At 55.9% G+C, this 16,607-nt stretch overlaps 1 protein-coding gene across 1 annotated transcript; it reads right to left on the bottom strand.

Moving 5' to 3' along the window:
- Window positions 1-13,097: 13,097 nt before the first annotated feature.
- HLX (H2.0 like homeobox) lies at window positions 13,098-16,276 on the bottom strand. The gene is made up of 4 exons (XM_058021190.1): window positions 15,649-16,276; window positions 14,906-15,085; window positions 14,233-14,417; window positions 13,098-13,436 (listed from the first exon to the last, which is right to left on the bottom strand). Exons 1-4 carry the CDS (start codon window positions 16,208-16,210, stop codon window positions 13,098-13,100), a joined length of 1,266 nt encoding a protein of 421 aa, XP_057877173.1. The 5' UTR covers window positions 16,211-16,276.
- Between the last annotated feature and the right edge of the window lie 331 nt (window positions 16,277-16,607).

Consider the following 16,607-nt stretch of genomic DNA (forward strand, 5'->3'; position numbering starts at 1 on the left):
AGCATAGAAGTGAAGGACTGTGTACTTCCATCAATATTTCAACAACCTCTGGCTTTGGAAATATCTCAAACAGCCCATCTCTGCACGTTTTGTGCTGCGCATATGTAAAAAATGGCATGATCTCTGCTATTTCAACAGGTGGCTTCTCACTGGAATGTGCTCCATGTGCTGCACAGGTCTGCACTTTCCTCCTGCAGTCGGGCACCTCCGTGAGCAAAGCAAGCTCAGCTCTCACACAATAATGTCAACAGTGCAACCCTAAAGTCAAAATTTTGAAAGAACACTGCCAAGCAAACAGATCCACACTGGAAACAAAAACCAAATACCAAATACAGGAGCTGAAAGCTGAATTCGTTTCACATGCCTGAGTAAGAACAAACTGAATCTGTCAGTCAGCAAAGGGCAGTTACAAGGAATTGTCTCTCAGGAACTCCACTCTCTGCCATGGATGAGAATGTTTTACCTCCATCAAGCATGGGATGCCTATCCATTTTCATATATCATTCCCAAGTAGTAAGAAAAAATTAAAGCAATCACAAGATTCATAATAAAAAGTAAGTATGTATCACTTCATCATCACTACTGCTCTTTGATAACAGTCTCTCATTGAGGATTACAAGGATAGGGTTATTGCCCCAGATAAACCTTCTTCAGTATCCTTTTAGGCAGTTCAGATTTCACTCTTCAAGGGGCAAAACAAACCTGAAAGGAAAAAAATTGTTCCCAGAAATACTCATTAACAGCAGGTACCTCCTACCTTTTGGCAAGGCTGTTTTGAGGGGAGCAGTTCGGCCTCCTATCAGAGGCAGTCTCCAATTCATGTTTGAAGGCCTTAACTCCACCCTGGCTGAATTCAAGACAAAAACTTCAGGCACCAAATACCTCTGAATCACTTCTTGCACACAGCTGATTAGTACCAAGGCAAAAGATTTCACTGCATTAGAGATGAGCTTAGAAAAGCCAAAGCTGAAAATAATTCAACATTCCAGTGCAACAGCAGATTAAATAATTGCTCAAGAAAATGCATGCAAGACCCATTATTGGTACACAGGAACATTTTAGGAATATTTTAGTCAACTGCCTTTAAAAAAGACAAGTATAGATGAAAAATACCCACTTAGCATTTCTTTCCTACAAGGAGCAGCCTAGGGTTTCATTTGACTCATTTTTCTGATTACTATTCCACACCATCCTTTTTAAACAACATCATTCAAGAAATCTTACCTGCTGTGCTTTGTGTAAACTGCCTTTAAAATACTTACATCATGCTAAAATTTCTTTTTGAAAGGTGAAGAATTTATTAACAAACTCAGTCTTTTTTTTTCTACCAGCAGGCTTATTGCTATCACTTTTTCTTTTTGCCCTGATTCTTTTTCTGCCTCATGATTATAGACATAGTAGAACTGGCAAAAAAAATGGGGACAAATTTAAGCCTAAGTAAACCTTGGTCATGATGCATCAGATCAGTGAAACTTGGGCCCAGAATTAAGACTTCCCAAGCAGAAAACCCTTAATATTAATCACTGCCTTTCCCAGCAAAGATCTTGACATAGCCTTCCATCAGTGCCAGCTCCCAAGCGGCTGGCATGGGTGAGCCTCACCACAGGGGCAGAGGTGCACACAAGGCACACATCTCCACAGCAGGTTTGCCTCAACCTTTACAAAGGGAAGGAGAGATCTGTCAGTGTTTCTCAGGACCAGTCTTGGTGTGCCCAGTTTGAGCAATGGGATCTTTGTGAGGTTGCACCACTGGCTGGGTCAGTTCCCACTCAACCATGCTGCGCTACCAACCACCCCCTGTACAGGACTAAAAAGAGCAGGGGCTGTAGTGAAATTTGGTGGGACAATGAGGGTTTAGCTGGAAGGGGCACTGTGACCAAAGGAGAGCTAGACAGCGCTCAAGGCTTCAGCAGCCCATCAGCTCCTGGCATGGAGACCACTGCACTCACATCCACCCCACTGTTCATGGGGATGGAGAGCCACCATGCTGGGATTCATGCACTGCCAGGGTCCTCTGGCCTGCATCTGCTCCAACATCAGTCAAGGGGGACCTGAAAATAGCACCTTAAAAATTTGAGTGGGAAGAAGGAAGGGGAAAATCTGATTACCTTCAAGGCAAATGGCCCTTTGGTATCACACTCCCAACCTCTGGGCAGCAGCCTGCTGGTCTCTGGGGTTCAGTGTGACCCAGAGTGGGGGATCAGTGGGTCACTGAATGGTGCATAGCGACCCTGCCAGCTGGTACATGGGCTGGAGAACAGCCCCTTTCTAATGATGGGGCAGTGGGCCAGGCCTGGAGGGCTCCAGTGACCTGGGCCAGCTTAGGAGCTCATGCATTATAGAAACACACTAAATTAATAAGTGGAGCCAGGATCATTAACCACTGCTCCTGTAGGAAATTTATGCAATGAAAAAGTCATCAGCCCTACCTTTTTTTATCCATTCCTCTCATTCCTCAACTTGAATTTCTTTCCATGCTGTGCTTTCCCACTCCTCAACCCCCTGCCTTCAAATGTCTGTTTCCTTCAGAGCTGCAACATTTGCCACAAGCAAGGAAGAAAAAGCTGATAAAAGATGATACACAACTCCCACTAGTCCACAGTTTTCTCTAGGCAGATTTAGAAAGGTCCCGAAAGCAAAGAGAAATTTAATCAGCAGGTAGGAAGACAGATGCGAAGTGAAATTCAAGATGCTGAAAAGCTGCTTTTCTCCAGAGTTCCTGCTCTCCCCTCTGTCCGGAAGACAGGAAAGAGCAGACTGTTCATGACAGAGGAGAGAAAACTTCAGGGGGTCTTTAGGGGGAACTCAATCAAAGAAATTATTTTCCCACAGACCAGAGCTGAACAAACCTTAATGGCTTTTTCCTGATTGAAGAATAAACCGACTAATAATTTATGACTTGAAGCATATAAACAACCTTCCAAATGTTTTCCAGTTCTGTGCATACTGATGCTCATGTCTTTTCTGTTTGGGTTTGGTTCTCACCAGCTAATTTTGCTAATGGGCTAAATATACCTCATGAAGCTACATCTTAAAAAAAAATTTAAATGTCGAATTAAAAACAAGGGTCAGCATAATGTTATATGTGTGTGCACAGAGAAGCACATGTATTAGAGATAAAGCATAAGCACATCGGGGGCTGGAGGGAGGGTGTTTGCTCACAAGGGCCCCTGTGCAGGTCGCTGGTGAGGGGACAGTCCTGCTCGGCGTGAGCGGTGGCAGAGCAGAGGGGCTGACGGAGCGCACACGGCATCGCTGCCGGGACATCCTGCTCGCCCGACTTCTGCCCATGATCGGCTCCGGATCGCTTTGTTTGTTTGAATTAAAGCCGACGTTTTAGCAACAATAAAGGGAAGGCGAAATAATTCACCGGGCCGGTGAGTGTGACCCCTGGGATTACGGGCTGCCTCTCAGAAACTGAGCCCCATGGCACCTTGGTGCGTATACACCTCCGGTTTGGGTGGACGGGATAAATTGTAACATGAGATGGCAATATTAGCATCTTCCCTTGGCTTTCCCTCACGAGTAGAACTGCAGAGGGAACACTGCTCAAGCATTTCCTTTATGCTCGTAAGTAAATCATGAAACATCAGGGAACGAGACGGGTTTATGGCTTTCCAGTAAAATGCAATACAACTCGCAGACACTGAGTGATTTCACAGTTACCTTCCCAAGTGCGGCAAACAGAACAACAACAAGGGGGGGAAACCTCAACGCCGTTTGCTTCTTGCTGTTGAAGGCTGACAATGAGGTTGCAGGAGAAAATAACAATTGTGACTTCCGAGCCTACTGCCTATGGACAGAAATACTAGCGGTAACGAAGCCACGGGACACTTTAAGCAATTTATTAGAGGATTGGGCTCAAAAGACTGAGCGCCGCCCCCAAAAATTAAAAAAAAAAAAAATATGCGTTCACTGCTGTTTCAAAGTTAGGGACGTAGCTGGGGTTCTGATTTTCGTGATGCCCTTGGCAGCCCCTGCCCGTCCCGTGTGCTGCTGCCGTGTTTTGTGGAAGAATTGAACTGTTTTCCCCTAAGCGTCCGCGCCCTCGGCGGGGGCGGACAGGGGAGGTGCAGACCCCGGGGACAGCGAAGCCACCCCGGGCAGGTGTCTGCCTTGTCCCGGCCGCCTGATGCCGGCCCTCCCCAATATCATCCCTCTTCCCGGCGGAGACTTCAATGCCCCTTACACCTCTGAGGCTGCAAAGAAGACGGTCGGAATACAATAAAATACAAAAATTCGCCTCTTTTCTCGCACCAGCCCCACCCGGGTCTGTGGGAAGAGGGGGGAAATGAAGCATCCTTCCACCATCATCCACTTTAAAATGGGAGTGGGCTGCCCCGCTCTCTCCCCTCGGGGTGCGCCCGGGCCATGACTGCCGCGGGTCCCACTGCAAACGCCGCTCTGAGGCGCCTTTCCCTCTTTCCCGGCTCAGCATCCCCAGTGCTCCCTGTTTGCAGGTTTGGGAGAGGTTCCCGACGCCTTCAACAAGGGAGAAGAGAGAGGGAGAGACCGAAGGGGAGTCCTGAAGGTCAGCGGGCACTCTCCTCTGGGCTGGCAGCCCGGTGCCATCTCCGAGCCCGGCTCCTGTCGGAGAGCATCGCGCTTTCCGTCTGCCTCCCGCCCGCTCCAACCTTCACGCTAAACAAGTTCACAGTTTACACACAGTAAAACGTCGATATTGCTCTTAATGGTTGCGGGGAACGGGGTCTTCGCAGGGATCCTCATAAAACCCCTTTATTTAGTTTCGAGCATTTTCTTGTAATCAATAAAAGTTGTCTGTTATCTCCCGGTGCATTTAGCGGGGAAGTTTATTGCCTGCCGGGCGGATTAAGGGCGAGACAGGAGTGCACCATACATGGAAGGGACTCCCGAGTCCCTAGATCCGAGCCTCGGATTCATAAAACATAACCATCCATTACGGTGCCGATATCTGGAGCCAGCAAACATACACACGCCATAAATTGTGGCCGGCGGGGTGCGGGCCGGGGGCTCCGCCCGCCCGCATTCCTGCCCGCCCGGGGGGGCCCGGGGGTCCCGGCCCATCCATCACCGCCGTTATGACTCTGCGATGCGGCAAATGGGTTGTGTAAAGAGGCGGCGTTTGACAAGGTGGCGTGGTTATCCTGTCCAAATGATGCATAATATTAGTATTAGGGCTTAGATCATCGCATGCTTTTAAAATCATCACCGCTAACTAGGGCTGGTGGGGAGGTGGGGAGGTTCCTGGGGGCTGCAGGGGGCAAAAGTTTCCATGTAGATAATGATTATAGGTGGTGGGATTTACGGGGAGGGATGCGCCCACAAATAAACACGTCTGCTGCAGCGGAGAGCGGAGGCCGGTCCCGCCGGGGCCGCGCCTCAGGCCCGGGGTTTGCGGGCCGAGGGATGGCGGGGTCCGAGCAATCCATCCGCAGCTCCGGAGGGGCGTCAGGACCTTTCCCACCGCCACCCCACCCGGACAGCATTCCCAAAGTTTTGAAAATGAAGCAGAGAACTCCTCCTCCTCACCCACCGCGGTTTCCTCGCCACGGCCGCGGGCACAGGCGCTGGTGGGTGCGGGCGGGAGGGAACTCTGCGGGATGGGGAAGGCGCCATTTGAGGCGGGCGATCCCCATTAAGGTTTGTCCTTGAAAATACAAGGCTGTGAAGCGAACGGTATTAAGCATTGTATTAAGTTCTAGAGAGCTGAAGAATTGCAGTAAAAGGGGAAGCCGTACAGAGCCAAGCCGGAGCCAGAACTAAGCTCCACATCCTCCCTGTTACACCACTGGTAAAAACACCATCTCCCGAGCCGTGCTGAAGGGCTGTAGCCATAAGAAGGGGCTGTTTTTATCAGCTGCAGTCTAACCCCTTTTCTCCTCATCAACAGCCCATTTTTGTAGACTCAGCTCACGCTACTTCACCAAGTCATCTTATAGATGTCCTGAGCACCTCTGTTAGGATCCAGACAGATCTCGTTATGGCCAGGAATTAAACATGCCTGTAATCTAGGAACTTTTGCCGAAAAGGTATTTTAAAGACATGGATACCTCGCACAGTCTAGTCATTTACACAGACAGGTATTTGCAATGAGCTGCTTTCACATATAAATATGCGTGTATGTGTGGCCATGTCCGTACTCCAATACCTACCTACGGATTTCTGTATGAATGCGCTGAAAAAGAGAATTCTGACATACTTCTACCGCCGTTAAAATAATTATGATAATAGAAAAACTCAAATGGATTGCTTGCAAAACACAGGCTGTAATTCCCTCGAGTTATTTTTCATCTGCAACTACATGTTTTATTTATGCGGTGTCAGAGGACAATGACAAGGCTTAGGGCCAGGTCTTGGGCTCGTCCATGGAAGCGTGGAGCGCTCTAGCGACGCGGGCCAGCTTGGGGGCTCATGCATTTTGGACTCGTACTGGGTGGTTTTCAGGGGGACGGACCGGCTCCACGCCGCATCCCATCCTGCTTTCTCTGGCTTTCCATGGCTACGTTTGGGCACGGGCTCGGGAGTCAGATGGAGCTGGGCGGGTCTGTCCCGGCCCCGCACGGGTCACAGCCCTTTGTAGCTCGGCTTAAATGGACCAAGGCCGGGCGGGCTCCGGGTTAGGGGCTGGCGGGGCCGGAGTGCCTCTTCATTTCGAATCGGTTCTGACCCTTTGCCTCGGGGCCGGCACCAGGGCGCAGCCCGCGAAGAGTTTCAGCAAATCCCGGTGACGACGGTGCTGTGAGGAGGATAAAATCCCTGCTCGGCGTGATTTATCAGCCGTGTCTGACCCCTGAATACTTGACTTACACGGCTGGTGACACATTACCCGGGAAATGAGGCTGGAGTGATTTGTGTGCGTGTGTTTGTGAAAGCGTGTCACTTCCCCACCCACCCCTCTCTTGGGCTGCTGGGCAAGAAACCCTCCAACCTCTGTGTTCTCTCCACCATCCCCATCCTTTCGTCACCCCCACTCTGCCATGCATGTGGCAGACCGAGCGGACAGGGCTGGTCCCGAGCCTGTTTTCGTGGCCGAGGAAAGGAGCTGGTCATCGCGACAGGGAGGGAAGTACGGGCGATGGCACGAAGGCCGGCAGAGATGGCCTAGGACCAGGCATAACTGGAGGGCTGTGATGGCTAGAAACCTTTGATTTGGGGTTTGCCCGGAGAACGGGGGTGGAGGAGGGCGACCCGGGTTTTTTAAGGCAAGCAGAAATTTGATTATAGCGTACGGCAGAGCTCTGTGATTTGCGGTGAGCGGATTTCATTAGCTACGGCCGTTCGAGTCTCGGAAAAGCTGCTCGGAGCCGCGGGGCCGGGAATGGAGCTGACCCCGAGGGCGGGTGACGAGAGGGGCTCGGTGGTGGCGCCGCTTCTCGGGCCGGGGAGAGCGCCGCGGCTCCGGGCTGAGCGGGAGCGGGGCTGGCACGGCCGGACGCTGCCCGTGCCGCTCTCCTTTCCCCGGGATCGGCCCCGTGCCCGCTTTCCCCGCTGCCCGGCGGACAGGGAGAGCCCCGGCCCCGTGCTTGCTTTCTGCAGGGGGGTGTGGGTCACAGGGCTCCTTTCGCCCCACCTGCACCCATTGTCACCTGCATCCATGTCACCTGCACCCATTGTCACCTGCACCCATTGTCACCTGCACCCATTGTCACCTGCCGCAGCCGGCCCCGAGGCGAGAGGAGCGGGTTTGGCTCTGCTCGCTGTGGGGCTCAGCTGCGGCGTTTCCGTGTCTGCTGAGGATGACGATGGTGGGTGGTGATGGTGGAGGCAGCAGCGGGCAGGAGGTGCCCGGAGCGGCCGCGCAGCCCAGCCCGGCCCGTCGGGGGCTCTCGGGGCTGCCTGGCGGCCGCCGGCGCTACGGCGGGATCGGCTCTGATTGCCGTCAACGAATGTCACCGGCAGAAGGAAAAACAAAAGCTGCTTCCAAAGATCGCGGAGCAGAATTTGGCAAGTCTCCTAAAGACACCAATTAGCAAAGGCTAAACCCATTAATGAAGTGGCGGCTCTCTGGTTTCAGCCAGGTGGTGCAGATCAGGGCGCCTGTATCTGCAGCAGAGCCCCGCTTCCCTCCAGCCGGGACCTCACAGCAAACCTCCACATCAATAATGCGCTTAATGGACCTCATTAGGGCTGGGGCCGCGAGTCCCGGCCTGGGAGCGGCGGGGCTGAGGGGAGCAGGAGAGCAGGACGGACCCGGCTCCCTCCAGGGCCGATGGACGGCGGGGCAGCCGCTCCCTGCGCAGTCCTGAGCTCTGCACGAACTGAGTTTATCGGCGGTTCTTTCCGAGATAAGCGGGACCTTGGTATCGCCTCACCGCGCTCACCAACCCACAAGCCACACACCCTCCCTTATAACCAAAGCCACCGAGGCCCGCCGAGCCACGAGCATCCGCCGCGGCCGGGCGGGCTGTGCTCCCGCAGCGCGCCCCCGAGCCGGGACTGCGATAGGGGAGAGGAAGGGGCTTCTCAAATGGATTTAAAACGAAAAGCTCCCGGACCACACCTCTGTAAAAAGCGATCGGGGGAAAGGGACGAAATATTTCCGCTTCAGCTGGGGAAAAACATAAAAAAGGGGGCGGGGGGGGGGGGGGGGGGGGATGAAAACCGAAGTAGTATAAACCTAGTCGAGGTGAGCCAGCATATTTAGCTAATGGACGTGGACTATGAAAAGAGACCTCATATTTCTCTCCGAGGAGTCTCTCCAGGTCCGCAGCCGAGAATACACACAGAAAACGTTGTGCTTGAATTATAGCTGAGGCTTTGCTTTATTTGAATTCACTGGTGTTTATTTAAGAAAGTGAATAAAGGTTTTGTGTAAACAGCCATTATTTCTGATGAGCGCTCAACAGCAATAAGAAGGGGGTGGTTTTTTTAGTCGAGATTGTGGCAAAAGTTGACATTTTGGAGATTGCAGTTTGTCTTGCCGACGCCAGGCAGTCCCGAGGCATGAACTGCAGGGAAAGCTGTGTGTGCCTGCGAGTGTGAAACGGCAATGCCGAGCGAACTGGGGTCTGAAAACAATTATTTTTTAAGACATCAGCTTAAGCCCGACATTAAAATAAAATAAAAATATTTTCCTAAGGAGCGGGGCCGGTCTCGCTCTGCTAACGAGGGAGGCGAACTCAGGTTTCGCTGCCGCGGCTCCGCGCCCGCGGGGCTCTGGGGGAGCAGCGCCGAGGCGGGGGCACCGCGGCGGACCCCGAGGCCGGTTCCTCACCCGGCCCTTCTGCACCGTGCATCTCTTAATTAAAACATTGCTTCTGTTTTGTTGTGTTATTGTTTTGGGTGTTTTTCTTCTAATGTGGCTGTTATTTGTGAGGTTGACTCAGGTCTCTGGAGATGGGCGGTCTCTTGTAAGAAATCGGGCGAAGAGAAAAGTGTCTCGTTGGGCTTCCTAACACAGCGCTGGGGAAAGGTGGGGTTATCGGTAAGCTGCTTCCCGGGAGGAAGGCTGGCCGGACCTGGCTCTGATCGCCCGGCTGCGCATCTCTGCGAGTGTGGATGCCCCCAAACAGGGCTGGGATACCGGAGCGGCACGGCGAGGCCTCCCGCTTCTGTATTAATCCGATTTCCCATACATGCCAGGCAGGAGGAGGCAGGAAAACCTCCGTGCGGTAGCGTGCATCGTTCCCGCTTCTTGGTCTCTGCTGCGACTTTTCATTTTAAATCAGCGCGAAAAATTTCTGCGGGGCGTGCGGGCGGGGCAGTGAAGAGACGAAGAGAGTTGGTGCGGTGAGTCTGCCCCGGCCGGCACCGCGGGGACCCGGGCAGAGCCAGGGAAGCTCCCGCGGCCCCTCCGTGGGGACCCCGGCCCCCCTCGCTGTGCCCCGGCCGCGCTGCGGCGGGCAGGGGGTGCGGTGCCCCAGAAGTGCCCGGCACAGACACGGAAAGATTCACAGCGGATCTAGGGGAGCCGAAGAGACCGCCACGAAAGCTGCTGCCCCGATTGAAACACCGTCAGGGATTTTCGTGTCGGCAGTAAAACAGTGCTTTCGGGTGTCTCTAGTTCAGAGACAACCAGCATCAAAAGCCTTTCGTGTTACCTGGCCGTAGCAAGCAAACAAAGGAGAGGGTCCTCCAAGCTGTCTTTGGCCTGTTCTGGGAGTGGGGTGTTGCATTGCACCACGGACATGTCCCCTTCGCCAGCCGGCGGCGTTGGAGCTGCCTGCGGTCACGACACTGTCCCTGTTTTTTCCTGCAGAAATAGAGGAGTAACTGCAGCCCCGCTGGACGGGGAAAACTTCCTTCCCTGAAGAGACGGCGCGAACCCCTCCACGGGCTCATCTTTTCCCAAACTCGTTTTCGTGGCTTTGCTGTACCTGCATGAGCACAGCCGGGGCAAACTGGAGAGAGGTGTAATTAATTTTTGCTTTAGCCGGGGGAGAGGAAGAAACCCACCCGCCCGCTCCGCCGCTTGGCCCCTTGACCTGAACAGCCCCCGAGGTGCACGGAGCACAAAAAGAGGGCGCAGGACGAAGGATTTTTGTCCCATCTCTTCCATTCCGACCTGAGTGTCTTTACCCAAAGCTCGAGTCCCAACAGCATTATTTCCCCCTCTCTGTCCTTTTTTTTTTTTTCTTTTCTGTGTTATCTTAAAATGATGCCATAAAGGCATTGCCTCGCTCTCTCCCCCACTCCAGGCTCCCGTTGCTCCCGTTATTTGGGGAGGCCGAGGTGGAGAAAGCCTGGGCCCGCGCAGCCAGCCCCGAGTTGGAGGAGATTCCTTTAACCCAAGGGAAGAGAAACGCTTTCCCGACGCGCTTTTCCTTTCTCATCTGACAAGAGCCACTCCAAAACCCTCTCTCCTGCACGGGCCAGTCTTCAGGAAGCAAACTCAAGAGGCAAACAAATTCCTGCGGTTCCGTGAGCCGCACCACGGTGGTTTATCAGAGGAGAAACAGTCGTGTTTCACTGGGCATCTGTCCCGCGGCTTCCCTTGCGGAGTTCCAACATCACGGCAAATCCCGCGCTGAGGGGTGCAGCCACTTTCTGGGGCTGAAAGCGAACTGCAGGGCCCACACCGTGCCCCGATTAGCCGTGAAACCCCCTCGATTCCTCCCCTGGCAAGATTTTAAAGGCAGAACATTAAATTACAAAGCCCTTCCAGGTAATTTCTTCCCCAGTCCCGCTTCTCTGTCCCAGGACGGGTCGTTCAGGGACGGCCCCCAGGGAGCGCTGCCTCCTGCGGGCATCCAGGAATGCACCAGAACTTTGTGCGCGCCCCCCCCGGGGATCACCCTGCCTATGATGGCTCTGACGGAGCCTCTGCTCTCTCGGTTACACGTTTTTTACCTATTCACCCGTCCCTTCTTCGTCCCGCAAGATTTCTCTCGGCCTGCTGTATGCTCCGGCTTCATCTCCCCAGGGCTCCTAGTGAGGGAATTCTGTGCGGGTTTCCCTTTCCTCGGGACTCTGCTAACAAGGGTGGTCCCCGAGGAGAGTGTCCTTCCCGGAAACTCCCCCGGCCCCGAAGGACCTTCTGAGCAGCAGCGGGCGAAGGCCAGACGTGCAGTCGCCTCCATATCATTGTAGGACACCGGCATTTTCCGGGTCTTTCACTTTATTCCTCTGTCTCCTCTTCCTAGCCATGTCCCAGGTTCAGCGCCCATCGCCCGAGCTCGTGGGGCCGAGGGAGGGCGGCTGGGCCGCTCCTGCCCTTCCCCTGCCTCGGTGAGCAGCCTCCCGGCCCTCGCAGATTTCTGTGCCGAGGCAAAATCTCTGTTCCCAGGGGGCGGCTCACCGCCGAGGCTCTCGCTCTAATCCGTGCTGCTTGGCAAGGGAGGAGGGGGAAGCAGAACGCCTCAGAAGCGGCCCCCGTCCTCCCTCGTGGCCCGGGAGGAACGGAACACGGAGTAGCGCGGCGCTTTGTATTTTTCCGAGGGCGAAGCTGACTCTGCACACGAGCGGAGCCGCCGGACCCCGGCCCGGAATCCGGGGCAGTCCCGGGGCCGCCCGCACCGGGAGGGTCCCAGCCCCAGCGGCACAGGGCGAGAATGGGCCGTGTGTCCGTCCGCCCAGCCCGGGGCTCACCCTGCCCCGCGTCACCGCGCACTGCGCCTCCGTGACGTCACATCGCGGCCCCGGAGCGGCACTGTGACGTCACGGGGGCTGGCGGAGAAGCGCGCTGCGAACCGGAGCGACCGCAAAGCGCGGCAAAGCGAAACAAACCGCGCACGTCGGGTCCCTCCCGCTCCCTAAAGCGCCCCGCCGGCTCCCGAGAGCGGCGCCGGGAGCGGCGCTGGGTCGGACGGCGCAGCCCTGCCCGGCACCCGCAACCAAAAACCGCCGCACACGGCACCGGCACGTGCGGGGCTGCGAATGCCACTGGTGACTTTCGCACCGGGGGCACAACTTTGCGTCATCAAACCCAGTCCTTGTCACTGCTTTCATTAGGAAAAAAAAATTAAAATAAAAAAAGAAAGAATAAGAAAAGACTGCCTGGGGAGGCTCCGAGGCGAGGAGAGGCAGCTGCTGCCTTCGAGCGGGGTGAAAGAAGCTGGGGCAAGCCACGCCAGCCCTCGCCCCTGGTCAAAAGACTGACGTGGCTACAAACCATAGCAAACATTTTATTTACAGGAATTATATATATATATATATATATATATATATATATATATATATATATATATATATATATTTTGTCAGTGCAGTATTTCTTGGCCGGATTATTCGAAGCAACAAGTTGCAACAAATGAGGACGTTGGCAAAATACTTCACATTGTAAATTGGTTGGGGGGTGGGGTGGGGGGGAAAGGTGGGTATTTCTGAGAGTGTTCTCGCAATCCCTTGCTCGGATTTTCCTTGGAGAGAACGAGAGGAGGGAAACGGAGAATTAGGTTTTTGTTTTTTTTTTTTTTAAATGGGATAAAAAGGGAAAATCCCCCGATCTCCTGCGAGTAGCTCTGAGGGAACGGCGGCCGCCTTATGCTCTGCCGCCCCGGGGCTGGTGCTCCCCGCTCCGCTTGCATCCTCGCCCCGGCCAGGGCGCTGGCCGCAGGCGGGACCGGGCCGGGGCCGGGGCCGGGGCCGGGACCGGGACCGGGGCTGGGCCGGCCTTGCCGCGCTCCCGGGGCGGGGACAGGGACATAAATTAGCGCACAGGTCCCGGGCCGCCCCGACTATAGACCGCCCCGCGGCTCGGGGCTGGCGGGCGGCGGGGAAGGCAGGCCGGCGCTGCCGGAGGACTTGCCCAGCCCGGCGGCCGGCAGGCTCCGGTCGGCGCCCTCAGTCCTTTCCGTGTCGCTGGGGGCCATGTCGAGGGACTCAGCGTCGCTGCTGTCGCTGTCGCCTTCGGAGCGGCTGGGGCTGCGCTCGGGCTCCCCGGGGGCGGCGGGCGCTTCTATGCCGGCTCGCTGGGCCGCCGGCTCCGGCTCCGGCGGCGGCTCCTTGTCCTTCTGGGCCTGCGCTTCCTTGGAGTGCCGCCACTTCATCCGCCGGTTCTGGAACCACACCTTCACCTGCGGCCGCGCCGCCCTTAGACGGGCAGCCCGGCCCCACCGCGCCCCGCACCGCGCCCGGCCCCGACCCCTTCCACCGGGACCGGCAACGCGGGGAGAGGAGGAGGCGCCGTCCTCCCCTCCCGCTGCCCGCATCCTTACGCGATTAAAGGGCTTTTTTTGGTTGTTCCCTCCTTCTAATTTGTGTATTTAAATACCGCGCACACCCCTCCTCATGTTTGTTTGTTTGTTTGTTTGGATGGGTTTTTTTTCCTCTCTCCTTCTACTTCTTCTTCCAGGAAACCAAATCTTGCTCAAGAAACCACAGCATTATACAATTCTGTGCGCTGCGGGCCTCAATAGTGGAATCATTACAGAGTGGCGTGTAATGCTTCCGTTTGAAAAGTGTTTTCACTTCCTCAGAACGAAGGATTTCACAACGCAAGGAAAGATTTAGAACAAAAAAATATATAACAAAAAAAAAGGATATTAAGAATAGTGTTTTCGCTTCTACTTCCTTTGCCCTAAACTGCCTCCTACAGCACTCCAGCAAAGCGCACACTGATGGCCTGCCCTGGCCCTGCTCATCTCTCCGCCTGGCCTGCTCCTCAGGGGCCAAAGCAAAGGCGAAAATTCCGCGCTGGATCGCGGTACGCCACAGAACCTGGGCGCAAGAGATGCTCGGGGCAAGGTGCAGCTCCTCAGACAGACTCCCCACTCATGATAAAGAAAGAGAAATCACTTTGAAACTTCACTACCCTCTGGTATTCATCTAAACTGGAAGTAAGGTTTGAAATAAAAACGAAGCCGTTCTTACTTGAGCATCTGTCAGCCCCAGCATCGCCGCCAGTTGCTTCCTGTCCGGTTTGGTGACATACTTCTGGATTTCGAACCGTTTTTCTAAACCTTTCCTCTGCAGGTTGGAAAAAACAGCCCTGGACCAGGAACGTTTCCTCTTGTACGTCTGGGGCAGCGTGTCCTTGGTTAGAACTGCGTACGGACCTGGGGAGGGGAAGAGAAAAGTGGGGGAAGAGAGGGGGAAACGGCGTTATTATTATCGCAGCCTGAGAGGAAGCCTTAAATCGATCTGAATAAGCCTTAAACCGCACTGAATAAGAGTTGCAGTGCGATGTGCAGGAGGGCCCGGGCCAGTGTGGCCCTGCCTGCCCGGCGGGTCCGTGTCCTGTCAGCTTGTGCTGCCTCGGGCGCGGGTGGAGCTGCACGGAGCTCGAACTTCTTCCTCTCCCACCTCCCCGCTTCTTCTCTCTCGGCCCAGGTTATCACTCCTGTACTCCATGGGATGGTCTTCTAGATCAGGCCCTAGGCTGCTCTTCCTCCCCTCCAGGCAGCCCGGCTTTCGCCCAAAATCTGAACCTCGCTACACACACCCGGCCTTGCAGAATTGCCTGGCGGGTCCCTCCGGGAGAAAGGGGCTGCTCCGGGACGGAGGGCCCTGCGCCACGGGAGGGTAGAGGAGGGACGAGATGTACCTGGAAAAGTGTCTTGAAACTGATGCTGCACTGAGCTCCTTGGGTTTGTGTTTAAGGGACCCAGGATAGCAGAGGCCTCGTTAATAGGGTCTAGAGACGCGAAGAACTGGCCGGCGGAAGGCTGCAAGTTGGGGAGATGAACCCCTGTTTGGCGGCTTGTAGTTAATAAGGAGGTCAGATCTGCGAGCACAGGAACAAGGAGAGCGCTGTTACACCGCGGTCGAGACCGACAACCCGGCACGACTCGGAGCGAGTGCCCGGTCGGAGGGGCTCGGGGGCCACCAAGCAGCCATCTCCCGCCCCCAGGGGCTCTCCTCGGAGAGGCGACCCTGCCCCGGCAGTGAGACATCCTCCGACATATTTACTCCCTAGGTCAGGATGTTTACAGGCCGCGAGGGGAGATGGATTGAAGCGAGACAATCACACGGGCTGTGTCCTAGGAGGCAGAAATCCCCGGCCGTTCCGGGAAGTGCGGAGCGCTCCGCTCGCTACTTTGACGCTATCGCTGCTCTCCCCGGGCCTGAGCCCCGGCTCTGCCGTGCGGGGGCCGGAACGGGGGGGGGGGGCGGGGGGGGGTCTCGCTGAGAGCTGTTAGAAACTTTGATTTATAATTTTTTTTTAAATAATTCTTTTCTCGCCTAGATCGAAAAGTGTTCAAATCGCGGGTGTAGTCGCTAATCACAGTACAAGTAACAGAGCATCGAGAGCGTTAGCAGGGAAAGCGGATAAAGCAATTTCTCTACCTCTCAACGTGTTGCCTTCCTTGACTTTGGGGTCAAACTCCGCCGATAAAATGCGGTCGATGCCGAATTTCAGGTCCTTGCTGGCGGGCGCCGGCGCCGAGCCGTGCGTGTGGCCGCCGGGCAGCCGGGCGGGGGCCGGGGCGCCTCCGCCGCCCGCCGCCGCCGCCGCGGGGCCCCGGTGCTGCGGGGGGCGGTGGTGGTGGGAGTGGTAGGCGCTGGAGAGCGGCGAGAGGCGCGGCGGGAACGCGGCGGGGGCGTCGGGGGCCACGACGGGCGTGGGCCGGAGCGGCGAGGCCGCGGTGTGGAAGGGCCCGCCGTGGTGCACGGCTCCCAGCGCGGCCGGCATCCCGGTGCCGGGCCCTCCGGGCAGGCTGTCGGCGGCTCCGGCCGCCGCCTCGCCGCCGGCGTGGAGGATGTCGGCGATGCAGAAGGACGGCTTCTTGGCCGCCGCGGCGTCCAGAGGGAAGCAGCCGCCGGCCGCCGGCCCCGATGCAGAGCAGTACGCCGCTGACCACAAGCTGAAGTTGGAGGCGTAGAAAGGAGCCAGCCCGGCCGTGTACATCCTGCCCGAGGAGGGGACGCGCCGCTGCGCAGCTCAGCTCCCGGGTGCGCGCCGAGGAGCTGCCCGCGGCCCCAGGCGCATGGGGAGGGATGGCGGGGCGAGAGGCGGCTGGTGCAGCCCTTCTCGGAGGGGCAAGGAGAGAGAGTCAACCGCCAAAAAATGACGAAAAGAAAAAATTAACCCCGAAAATTAAAAAGAAGTCCCCAGAACCCACGGCCGGACGAAGAAAGCGAGCGGGCGAGAAGCGGAGCGGCGCAAACAAAACAAACCCAAAGCAAACCCCTTTCCTCGCACTGGGGGAAGAAAAAAACATCCACCCCTCCGCAAAACTTTCTCTGGCAGCGAGCGGCCCTCGCTCCCTCCCCACGCCCAATCCGCGATCCGCGGGCCGGGCAGC

Source organism: Melospiza georgiana, chromosome 3, assembly GCF_028018845.1.
Source record: "Melospiza georgiana isolate bMelGeo1 chromosome 3, bMelGeo1.pri, whole genome shotgun sequence".
Taxonomy (NCBI): domain Eukaryota; kingdom Metazoa; phylum Chordata; class Aves; order Passeriformes; family Passerellidae; genus Melospiza; species Melospiza georgiana.